Source organism: Pholcus phalangioides, unplaced genomic scaffold (genome assembly GCF_987345545.1).
Source record: "Pholcus phalangioides strain wild (caught in Gottingen) unplaced genomic scaffold, Ppha-v1.0 ptg000004l_1, whole genome shotgun sequence".
NCBI classification, from domain to species: domain Eukaryota; kingdom Metazoa; phylum Arthropoda; class Arachnida; order Araneae; family Pholcidae; genus Pholcus; species Pholcus phalangioides.
This window is the reverse complement of record NW_028301597.1, coordinates 35,805,414-35,818,150: the sequence shown is the minus strand read 5'-3', so window position 1 is coordinate 35,818,150 and position 12,737 is coordinate 35,805,414. Positions and strand designations below refer to the sequence as shown.

At 36.6% G+C, this 12,737-nt stretch overlaps 1 protein-coding gene across 4 annotated transcripts in view; it reads left to right on the top strand.

The window, feature by feature from the left end:
* Positions 1 to 9,138, top strand: part of TfAP-2 (transcription factor AP-2) — a 133,333-nt gene extending 124,195 nt beyond the window's left edge. For 3 of the 4 annotated variants that reach the window (XM_089231412.1, XM_089231410.1, XM_089231409.1), the window contains exon 8: positions 8,447 to 8,744. In XM_089231412.1, coding sequence (XP_089087538.1) covers positions 8,447 to 8,714 — 268 coding nt within the window. In that variant the 3' untranslated portion in view covers positions 8,715 to 8,744. Of the gene's footprint in view, positions 1 to 8,446 lie in introns of all 4 variants that reach the window. The other variant, XM_089231413.1, reaches the window with a different exon arrangement.
* Positions 9,139 to 12,737: the final 3,599 nt, after the last annotated feature.

Sequence of the window (12,737 nt, the reverse complement as noted above, 5' to 3'; positions counted from 1 at the left end):
TATCAAATAAACGCTGAAGAAAAGATAAACCGATGAAAAGATCAAACTTAAATGTAGAGAAAGACGTCCTCTTAACGGACACCCCCCTCAGATACGATCACTCCTCTTTTCCAGCCAAATAATTATTTTTCCTTGTATGATAAAAGTATGCATTTCAAATCCCCTGATTAACGGTCACCCCCCAACTCTCTTTTACGGACGATTGATTTCTTTTTGTCCCGTCGTCGTCCGCAAAAGAGAGATTTTACTGTACAATATATACGTAAAACTGGCTGTGTGAAAGAGATGTTGATGTTTAGGAAAGTGGGGGAGGGAGAAATTCATCTCTACCCTCACGGGGACTCGAACCGCGGTCACTCGTATGCTGGAGGACGAGATGGATTAACAATGGAGAGGACCATGAAAATATATATAATTTAATTCAAAAATATTAATCACCGTTGGTTGGCGATTGAACCGGTAATAAAATGCTTAAAATGTTATCTATCTTTGATATGTGAGTGATCGTTGCTTCATACTCACGAATGATAAGTAAAATCTGCTGGGAAAAAAAATGACTAGATCATGTTTATTGACATCAAATAGCAGCAGCAGCTGCTGCTGGGGATGACGTATTTCTACCAAGATTTCTGTAACTGATACGTTTATTTTCAATGAGAGCCACAATGGATAAAAAGGTCATTAGAGTTACCAGAACAGCGCAATTTTACAAAATACTTACGTTTATCGATATATTTAAGATCTTGATCTTGATCTGAGATAATTATGGTTGCTTCGATTGAGACATCCACGAAAACTTTGTGTGAGACACACGTAGGGGATAAACTATGGTGTTGATCAGTGGAAACTGAAATCCAGATATTTTTCTGCCACTTATTGATTTCTTTCCTTCAAAATTTCGGTAATTTTGAAGCTCACTTTGACCGAAAATTTACAGTTATTCAGTTTTCATCAGCAATTTCCTATATTTTATTGGGTTTTTTTTATATATAAGTATTGCTCAAGTACGAGCATACAGTATGTGAATGCAAGCTTCCAGAATATTCTGCGAATAAAATATCTGTATGACCGACAACTTTTCTCGCTGATGATGATGAAATTTCAAAGGACGTGAAACCAATCCAGTGGTTTTTGAACAATTTTGTTTTGCCGTAGCCTTTCCTTGCAATTTATGGTTACCAGACGTTCGTGTTGAGTGAAGACAGTCCGTAATTTGAAGGTCCTGTCCGAGCCGTACCTTTGTGGAATAAACAAAATATCTATATTTCTTATTCATTTTAACTATTTATTTTTTTAAAGATATCATTCCCATGTATAAATTTCAAATGAGGAAATAATTTTTCATTTCAAAATAAATTGAGATATTATGTGACCCAAAACAATCCAAGGTGAAGCGATGATGTTAATCGTAACTAGTAATATATATATGTTCATCCTATACGCATTCCACAATTTCCAAACATTTCAGAAATAGTTATACATACAAGCACAGTAAAATAACAAGCAAAATAAAATAGTACATATGTGTATCCCATACACATTCCACAATTTCTAAACGTATCAGAGATAATTATACATATATGCAAAATAAAATAGTACACATACGTGCATCCCATTCACATTCCACAATTTCCAAACATTTCAGAGATAGAAATACAAACAAAAATGTGCGCATCAGATAACCCGATAACATATGGTTAGTCATCAGAGACGCAATACGCTACCAGAGCGTATCGAGCCATTACCTCCTAGAGATAGAAGGCCTCTGCACTGTTTGCCATAAACGTCATTCAGACTACCTAGCAAGTTTGCCACATTTTGAAACACAGCATCATATTTCGTTTCTTCTTATTTTGGCGTAGAATCTTCCTTATTGGCTCACAAATACCGCGTAGTGATTGGATGTGGGGCATAGAAATCGCCAATTGTGAACCGGATCATTTCTTTTCCTCACAACGATGATACTGGCACGAGCAGGGAATTTTTTTCCCCTGAATATTCTGAGGGAAAATGGACTGCTTACTGACGTCACAAGCTGAGTGCGGAGGCCTTCTATCTCTAGGAGGCTCTGATCGAGCACCTAGGCTGCTCGATGCTCGTGTCCGATTTCGTGCTCGTGAGCACTTGATCACTAAACACCTTGGTCACTCACACATCAATTAAACACTTCGTAAAATTAAATCATAAATAAATATTAATAAATTAAAACAATCTTGATTTCATGCATTCATGTCAAACTTGCCGAGAGAAAAGCTGCTCTTTTTCTTATCTTCTTTGTTTTGATGACGGGTACAGGCAGTGCTTGCGACTAGAAAAAGGTTGAAGACCCATTTTTTTGTTATACAAAATAAATTTTATCAGAAATCCAGTTGGAGCTTTGGTGATCTAAAATCAAGAAAATATATATATATACTACTTGTATTTCAAAATAATTCAGTGGAGCTGATTTATTAGATGAGACAAAATCCAGACATTCGAAAATTCCGAAATAGCGTCTAGTACGAGATAAATCCTGTAAATCCAGACCAGTCTCACGAAGTCTGAATTTTGGAGTCTCTCTACTGTGTTTTTATAGCACGCTTAGGGAAAAAAAAAAATCGTGATTATATGAATGGATGAAAAAAAAAAGGCTTTATCAATAAAATGTGCCGAATTGCCGTCATTTGAAAGATTATTAGGAGAACTCCTCTTGGGTGGTTTTCTGTTTACTCTTTGATAAAAGCGCATACAAACACATAATATATTATCTATCTTATTAAGGATAAATCGCTGAGAACTTGATGTTCCACTTATCACGATACCAAGCAACGTGCTTTTTTTTTGTTATCGCCCTTTCACAACATCATAGTAGTGCTATTTTTAGATACATTCAGATTGAAAAAAAAGTAGTAATTGTAGATATCGGTCTAGAAAATTCTATTTTCATCGATACATCGGCTCTTTCACCGCTTTGTGTGTTAGGTTCCACATTTTTATTTTATCTTGCCTTCAGCGCTCCTGAAGTGTGGATTTAGCTCTTTTCATCATCGCGGTAGGTCGGTCTACAGTTGAATCAACTTTGCTGAAACCGTTATTATTTAACAGTTCAACCACGTGTATGTCCTGATTTAAAATAATGTATATGAGTAATTCAAATGTGAATGCCCAGCACTGTGGACGGAGGCTTTGTTTCTTCGTTTCCCGTCGCAGTGCAGGCGTTGTATGTATATATATTTTATATACATTATGTATTTAGACCATACTCAAATCTCTCCCACTTCAACATGTCAGCTTCTTCTTTCTTGCCCACAAGTCTTTTCTATACCACTTCTTTCGAAATCCTAGGCTGCGGTCTCCGGCCCTTATGTGACACTGGGCGAAAGTGCAATTTTTCTCCCTAGTCATTTGGTTCAGTTGTCCATTTCAGTCAAATGTCTTATACAAACATCGAGTTGATTGCTCACTTCATGGGGGAGAACGACGCGAGTGATTCGATACTTGCGAGCACGGGGCAAGGGGAGCCACCGCTGTAAATCTTTGCTAACTTTTCCGACACAACTCTGCCTCTTTTGAGATAACGGAAGTAATGCATCAGTCCGTGGTTTTGAGCTGTTCCCTCTATCTATCTATATCCTGATTTGGATGATTGTTAATCATCTTGATAAGTCATTTGAACTATCTTGTGTTTCATATTATTATCTACACTCGATAATAATACGTATAGAAGAGCCCCCCCCCCCATGCCTCTCTCAGCTCAGCATTTAATTCCATTTTAACCCGAACAGTGTTAACTGTAGTATATCTAATTATGCATATATTGTTAGTTATGCATGTTGTATATTCAAGAGATGCTGCCATCCATTATCGGAATCAGAAGTTAGAAATCAACAAATGAATTGAAATTTTCAATGTTTGTGCATCGTCTGTACGAAAAGTTCTGGGCTCAATTTTAATTATCCTGTTCTATCTATTATCGAAGGCATTAGATATTGAGTGCCACTGACTGAGTGGCCACTCTCTTTATTTTGACCGCCTAACAGTTCCAAAACCAGTCATCTGAGCAATTAATTTTTTCCGCGTGCTACACGCTATGAAGATGCTCATGCTTTTTCCTTTTTTTTTAGAAATTTGAAACCAATAAAACACAGGGTGTTTCAGAAAGAATCACCCGACTTGAAATGCGTATATTACGAAAAATATTGAATACACATAGACACTTAAGATTAACTTTATATTACATGGCTAATCATAAAGTTTTTTTTACAAACCAAATTAAAGGTGCTCAATATGTCCACCTTGGGATGCACGGCATGTGTCTATACGCTAGTCAAATTCATCCCAAACTTTTGCGAGCCTGCTTGCACCCACTGCGAGTGCATTTCTGTGTACTACATGTGAAACTCTGTCGGAGGCACTCCACATTTTCGTCTGACATGCGGGGACGGCAAGCGTATTTCCCTTTACACAGCAACCCGTGTCTCGGAATTGTTTATACCATCGCCTAAAGCTCTGAGCGGTAGGAAGTTCAACACCAGGGTATTGTCGACGGAAAGCACGATGAACAGTTGTTGCTTACTCGCACTTCGCGAAGCTTAGAACACAAAACGATTTCTGTTGTGCAGTCACCATATTGACAAATACTGAAGTGTCGACTGAGGGGAGAGCGTTAGCGCTACCTGTCGGCCACTGCGTGAAACTCGATATTTCCCTCTTTCTACCTATACATTACTCGATCAAAACGGATTAAAAGCTGGATAGTTATGATTTTTTTTTTAAAGACGGATGATTCTTTTTGAAACACCCTGTATATTTTTTTGATTGAATTCTTTATAAAAGCATTAAAACGAATGTTCTTCGCTGTATATTTAAAATCATAAAAATAATAATAACAAAAGTTGATTAGTAAAACTAATTAGTTTTTTAAATAGAAATGTTGAATTCTTTATTAATCAAATGCAATGACAGTATAGGTTGTTCAAGTTCAAAATGAATGCAAGAAAATATTTCTCAGTAATTCATGTTAAAAATGATGTATTCAAATTTATGAAATGACATGTAAATCTGATATTTTTTCCTCGTATGTTACTAATTATAAGATAGAATATGTATATATATATATATATATATATATGAACACACACACACACATTTTTGAGGATGCAGCCTTGCAAAGCATGACGAAGATAATAAGTAGTAAAAATCACCCTAGACCTTGAAATATAATTGTTCAACTCAATGTAGTGACGAGATAATATAGTAGAAGAATGCTTGTGTGCAGGTGGCATCATCATCATCATCATTTGGTGTCCCAAATGATGGGGCATATGCTTTACCCATAAGGGAAAAGCCTAGGCAAATTTTGCCCATTGCTCTAACACCAAGTGGTTTAACATGAATTGTGGGTCATGTGAAAATGAAGAGAAACATTATTCTGTGGAAATTCCCAGAGTTTGGTGGCTGCTCCGGGACGAAAGTTATGGTATCTGTTACCACATTATATTGAATCGCTGTATGTGGGAGATTATTTAAAACCGGAACCGGTAAAGGCCATATCAGAAAATTTGAGGCTGCTCTTTTATCTGCGGTGCCCTTTTTAGAAAAGGAGCAGAGAAGGGCTCAGAGAGATATGGCCGAGAACTCAACTTGAAGTTATTAAATAGTAACGCATGAGAGTTCAAGTTAGAGCAGAATTGAAACTCACCATGAATTTAGTTTGTTTAGTATAAAGGTGGCAGCAGCAACTGTACGACGAATTTTTCCGTCATATCCATGCGATAAAGACTGAAAAATCCGCATGACGGCATATGCCGTCGTAGGCACCACCATTACGTATGGCCGCGACGGCAAATGCTGTCGTAGCCAGACGTCTGATTAAACGAATGAGACTTGGCGTACTGCATTACACTGTTATGTAATTGCGGACATGTATACAAAAAACTTAAATGTAGAGAAAGACGTCCTCTTAACGGACACCCCATCAGATACGATCACTCCTCTTTTCCAGCCAAATAATTATTTTTCCTTATATGATAAAAGTATGCATTTCAAATCCCCTGATTAACGGTCACCCCCTCAACACTCTTCTACGGACGATTGATTTCTTTTTGTCCCGTCGTCGTCCGCAAAAGAGAGATTTTACTGTACAATATATACGGAGAACTGGCTGTGTGAGAGAGATGTTGATGTTTAGGAAAGTGGGGGAGGGGGAAATTCATCTCTGCCCTCACGGGGACTCGAACCGCGGTCACTCGTATGCTTTAGGACGAGATGGATTAACAATGGAGAGGACATCTTTCTCTACGCACACTGGTGGCCATCTGCTTTCTGGTGGCTTTCATGTAATTTGCGAGCTGTTAGCGGAACGTTGCCGTCAACCGTCGCACAGTGCCGTCTTAACGCATGGGCCCACCCGGGCACGGCCCGGGGGCCTCAAGAGAAGAGGGGCCTCACAAAAATGAGATTTGGTTGAAATTTTCTAGAATTTACCAGGTAGGGCCTCAGAAAAACCACTTGGCCCGGGGACCCATGATGCTCTTAAGACGACCCTGCCGTCGCACGGAACTATTCAGCATATATATACGTTCCAAGGAGGAAATATTCTATCTGCTTTCATAGGTAGCGCACTCGTCAACAATTAGCACTCACTATTGCCTTTGGCTTTTCTATAGTGAAGGTAAATGTGCGACGAAAAAAATACACTTGTTCTTGATCATTTTTCCTTCAGTTAACCAGATTCAAATTTCTTATATTATAAAAAAGTTGCAAATGATGCAACTCTCACAGAATAATTTGTGCGTTTTCGTGAAAATATCACGTATATTCACGGTGATATGAATGTTTCTTATAAAAAATTCCAATTTTCATCGCATTTTTTTTGTTTACACCACGCCGAGTTTTTCAGCAAATCTTTACGATACTTACAAATATTTGACATCAAAACACTGTAAAGAAAATTTAAAATGTGGCAATTCAGTATTCTATGAGATATGAGCAATTTTCAGGAAAATTGTTTTTAATTACGCATGAGCAGGAAATATTAATTTTATTTTTTCATAATTTGATTACCAGATATATAGAGCAACTTTTTAAAAAAATTCATTTGAATTTCACCAGGATACAGTGAGAAGTAATTTCAGTTACTTGCTGCAAGAGGATGGATGAGAGAGAGATAAGACGAGAGTGGAGAATCTCTTTTATCATCCAGCTACTTTCAACAAGTAACTTAAATTACAGCTCACTGTATCACCGATATCTTTCTGAATTTTCACGACATTCAACTGGAACGTCTATTTAAGTTGCTTTATGTATCTGAGAGTGTCAGTTTTTTTAGGTACAATTGACGCCGCTTATTAGATTCACGGATATTGTTATCTTTCGGGAAGTGCTATCACTTTTGCAATAAACGGAGCGGACCAATATCGTAACATGGGGAAAAAAATGTTTACAGTTATCGGGACGTTGAATAATGTTAACAATTTTTTTTTCCAGTCAACAGTTTTTTTTTGTGCATTCTAAAGCTAAGGTTTAACCAAGCTTAATTTTTCTCCCGTAAGTTATCATTATCCCATTATCAGGCTGCAAAACTGTAGGGGGCTAGAAGATGTTCTCCCCCCCCCCAAATATCGACAAACATTTGGTAGTAAAATAAGCCCTTGTTGACAAACATTTCCGTACTTAATATCGCAATCAGTCCATCATGGCATTCGCTGTGATCCATATACGTGTGGAGCTACGTTTACAATGGCCTTCCTGTAGTGAAGGCAAATGTATGACGAAAAAACTACCCTTCCCTTCAGTTCTTGATCAGTTGCTTTCAGTTGACCAGTTCCAAATTTATTTTCCCGAGATACCTTCCCAAGGTATCTATGTAACGTGTATTGTGTACATTAAAAAAATATCGTAATTTTTGTAAAAAAACATTGCACAGTTCCCTTCTAATGCTTCACAATGGCTGAGAATGACAAAAATGCAGAATTTTAGCTTAAAGGGGAAAAAAAGCGGTCCCGTTTTAGAACAGAATAAAAAAAAAAAATAGAAACGATCGAACATTTTGCAACCAATTATGTAGGAAAGGAAAAAAGTTGCCCCTTTTTACTAAAATCCGTTTATCATACGTTCCGTTCGACCAAACTGAACGTATGGTCACCGAACTTAAAAACGGGACCTTTTTCGGATATAGTTATCATTCGGTTGTTGTTATCAGGAACTTTGAGCCCCGATGTGATCGTATTAAGCGGCATGGACTGTATTATGTTTACATGACCGAAATTAGTACACGTATACCAATTCGTTAGAAGTTCCGCAAGGGAATATGGTAGAGATGTATGTGTGGTTTATAGTAGTGCCACCAATTCTCCATAGATGGCACTACAAACGAGACTAAAAAATTCTAAACTTTCAGTACAGATGTTTTAATTCATTTCCGAGAGAGAAATCGCATGTACAATAAATATACATTTCGTTGCAGGCAAATCATGAAAGAGTTTATCGATCTTCTGAACCAAGACAGATCACCCTTGTGCAATTCTCGGCCGCAAGTGATACTAGAACCAAGTATCCAGCGCCACCTCACCCATTTCTCACTCATCACGCACGGCTTCGGGAGTCCGGCGATAGTGGCCGCATTGACTGCTGTACAGAACTTCATGAACGAATCACTCAAGTACTTGGAGAAACAACTGGCCGGATACCAGGGGACCGGCATCGATGCCAAAAAAGAAGACTCCAAAAAATAACCGCGACATTTCATTTTGCAATCGCTCGTGAAATTACTTCACGTCCATCAAAAGTGAAAGCTCGGAACAAACAAACAAAAAAAAAAACGAGATTTCTTTTCTCTTTCTTTCCAATAACAATTCGAAGCGCTTTCCTCCTCTGAATCCAGAAGCCGCCATTAATTATCATTATTATGTTGTCATCGTCTTTCAAAATCGTCCTTGGGAGAGAAAAGAGAAGAGGAAGAAGAAACACACAATATTTACTTATTGCGTTGTTGAGCAATGAGATGTAAAAGGGGGGGTTGTGAAATACTGTATCATGTATGTATATATTATAAACTATTATGTATCGCGATTTCTCTCTCGTAGAGGATGGATTTACGTGCAACAGAACTCAAATTCCAGTGAAAAAAAAAAATAAATCAAGTTTTTTTTTTACATGATTTAACGTTTTGTTTGTGATATTTTTATTTCAAGACTAGTTTCAAGTTCGTCGATGTTAATAGAATGATTATCTTTCTTTTACAATAATAAATTAACTATAATTAACTGTAATAAATTGTTATTGGCTTGAAAATGCGTATAAACTTACCTTTAACTATTTAAAACAGAACCTGTTTATAGTCTATGTTAAATGTGATGTTTATTACAGTCTCTATGTTAAATATTACCTTTTTATATCCTAGCACACTTCAAAGTTCTAGAATACTTTTCTCAAAGTTATAACTTTGATGATTGAATGTATATCTTGGCTTCCTATATAGCGTCATGCTTTGCATATTCCGCGTCCGTGCGAAAAACATGATTTTAAGTATATTTGCCTTATTCGTTGATGATTTCTGAACAGTTTTAAGGCCTTCTTATTTTAAATGTATGACCTCCACAAGGTAAAGGCAGACAGGGCTCTAACCTAGAGGAGCAACGATCATCCTAAACCTCAAAGACCAGACACGTCTCCTTGTGGCAGTGGTTTTCGAAGTGTGCGTCGTGGCCCCTAGGGGCTTCGCTGTGAGCTACTACAAATTTTTCATTTAACATATATCTTGCCAATCAGCATCATGGCCCCCACAAGGCTCCAGCCCTGGGGCCCAGGACGATTTTCACCATTTTTTTGCTTTTTCACGCTATAAATTCATCATAAAGGGACCCCTTGAAAGTGTAGTCGGGGGGTCCCGCAAAAGATCCCAGCCTAGGGGACCTGCTGTGGGATGTGGGGGCCATGATCAGCATATAGCATTCTCCATAAAGACGTCATTACCGGTTAATACAATAAAACATCATGTAAATTTTCGGCACTTATTTCATATGAAATATTCTATGTAATTCAAATAAAATATTCTATGTAATTCAAATAAAATATTCTATGCAATTCAAATAAAATACTCTATGTAATTCAAATAAAATATTCTATGTAATTCAAATAAAATATTCTATGTAATTCAAATAAAATATTCTATGTAATTCAAATAAAATACTTTACGCAATTCAAATAAAATATTCTAATTCAAATAAAATATTCTAATTCAAATAAAATATTCTAATTCAAATAAAATATTCTAATTCAAATAAAATATTCTAATTCAAATAAAATATTCTAATTCAAATAAAATATTATTTTTTAAGATAACATCTTCATTTCAAAATATGAAGCATGTGCCCGTTACGATAAGCTATCACCACCACCATCATTAACAGATTCATCATTCTACTGACAATGTATCATCAGTATGAAAATATTATCATTACTTTGAAAATAACTGTTATCAAGTTCCGTAAAAAATGCGAAAACACACACAGGGCACTTATTATTTGGATGCCATAAACCGGTTTTTTTTAGCACTATTTCACGAGACAGATTCTTCTCACTCGGATTCTCAGCATTATATCAGTCGATGACAAAGAAAACGGCTTCATCATAACGTCACGTTTTTGAGAGCAAAAATAGCGATAACGATTTTTAATGACTTTATGAGAGAAGTGAGTCATGATTTCGAACGGGTTTCAAGGAGGGAAAAAAATGCTTGTGAATAACGTATTATGTGGACCTAACAAAAGCATTTTTTGTTCATTCTGCATTTTTGTGATAAAATGAGTGTTTGCGATAGAGAAATGACAAAAATATAGTCTTTCTCTGAAAACTTGCCCGGTTTTTTTTAAGCTTTTTACCCCTTTAGAAAACACGATTTTCTTGACATCGTTAGTAATTTTGCACTGCATTGGGGAAAGAAAAAGTACATACAGTCGGACACCGATTTAACGAACTCCGAATCAACGAATTTCTCGATTTAACGAACTTTTTTCTTAAATTCCGGCGAAAATAGAGATCGAACCCCCTATTTAACGAATAAAATCCCTGGATATAACGAATATTTTTTGAACTATCCAAAAAATGTTTTTTCTTATTTCTCGTGACTCAAAAACCAAAATCCGATTTGATTTCCCAGGAAGTGACCTTCAGCCCTTCTTCAGAGACAAACAAAAAAAGGGGGGAAGAATCGGAATCTTTTCATTTTGAGTAAAGGAGATAATAACGCCATTCAAAATGTACGGCAATCGGTGTAACACCAATAAAACCATAAAACAGCGTTTCTCAACCTATGGTCCGTGATGATGTCATAGGTGATCGGCAAGGAAGACTTGATAAAATTATTCACCCGTTGTAATTGATATTAGTAGCATCCATATGTGGGTTCAAATAAAAATTAAACCTTCATACTTAGGTTCCCCCAGACATCATCGAGAAGAATGTAGGAAATCTCGATCCCAAATACGGGATATTATTAAATTTTGCACAAAATTGTAATTTATTGCTTTAAATGCAACTTGCGAATTACTGCTAAAATTGCATAAGGGTGTGAAAATAGAGGGCTGCTAGAAATAGCAGTAGACAAAAATGTATTTCACGAAAAAAAAAAAATTCAAATGATCTGATAACCATATTCCATTGATGAAAAATACGGTAAACTGGAATCTTTTAGTAATCGGTAAAATACGGGACATCGCGAATTGTCATCGAAAACCTTGTCAGAAGTAGGCGCAATCATCAACCGTAATTAAAATTCCAAAAAAAATTGCGGACAAAACATTTTAAACGTGACAAATAAAATGAAACAAAGATATGGGATCTGATAAATGTGAGAAGAATATTTGTAATTTCTGCTATAATTATCATAATATAATTTATATTGTTTTGGATAATGTCTCTCACAAGAACTCGACACGGCAAAGCCCGAAGCAATTCGAAGGACAACACAAATTTATTTCACAGAACAGCTATTTACAAGCAGAGATTTTGACGAAACATCACTAAAAACAAAAAGCAACTTTTTTTAATATACAAGAGATCTCGTCTCTTCAAGAAAACTCAACAAAACTCATGGTTCCACCCTGGCGGCGCTACTACAAGTAATAGGTAAAAGAAACCTTCCGGGATAATCTCCACGATTCTCACGGGATCTTTACACTGTAAGTCCAGATATGGTCCACGCTCTGTCCCAAGAGGGATGTAAGCGTTTTACCCCGAGGGGTTGGACCACGCTGGGGAGGATCTTTACACTGCTCTTGGCCCTATGACATCGCCAAATCATCGGAGCTGTCACCAGACTTGCCAAGTTTGTCGTTAATTTAGCAAGATTTACGGAGAAACACGTTAATGGTTATGTACAGGTGAAAGATGGCATAATAAATGATAAATAATACTATTTATTATAATATACTTGTAATAATATTTACGTAATTTTTGTAACATTATTCTGAAAACGCTGTTCATTCACGACTTTTGGTAATTATTACAAATTCAAATAAGTATCGAATATCGGAACAGCGAAAATTACAGAAATGTCCTCAGAGACATTTGTGAGACAATTCTCAAGAGCGTGTGCAAGTATCTGCGGGACCAAAACAGTGTGCAAGAATGTGAGTGGCCAAAAAAGCGTGCAAACACATGAGTGAGCAAAAGAGCGATTAATAGCGTGAGGAAGCATGTGAATTACCAAACAAGTTACCTGCAGAGCGTAAGTAAACGTCTGAATGACCAAACGA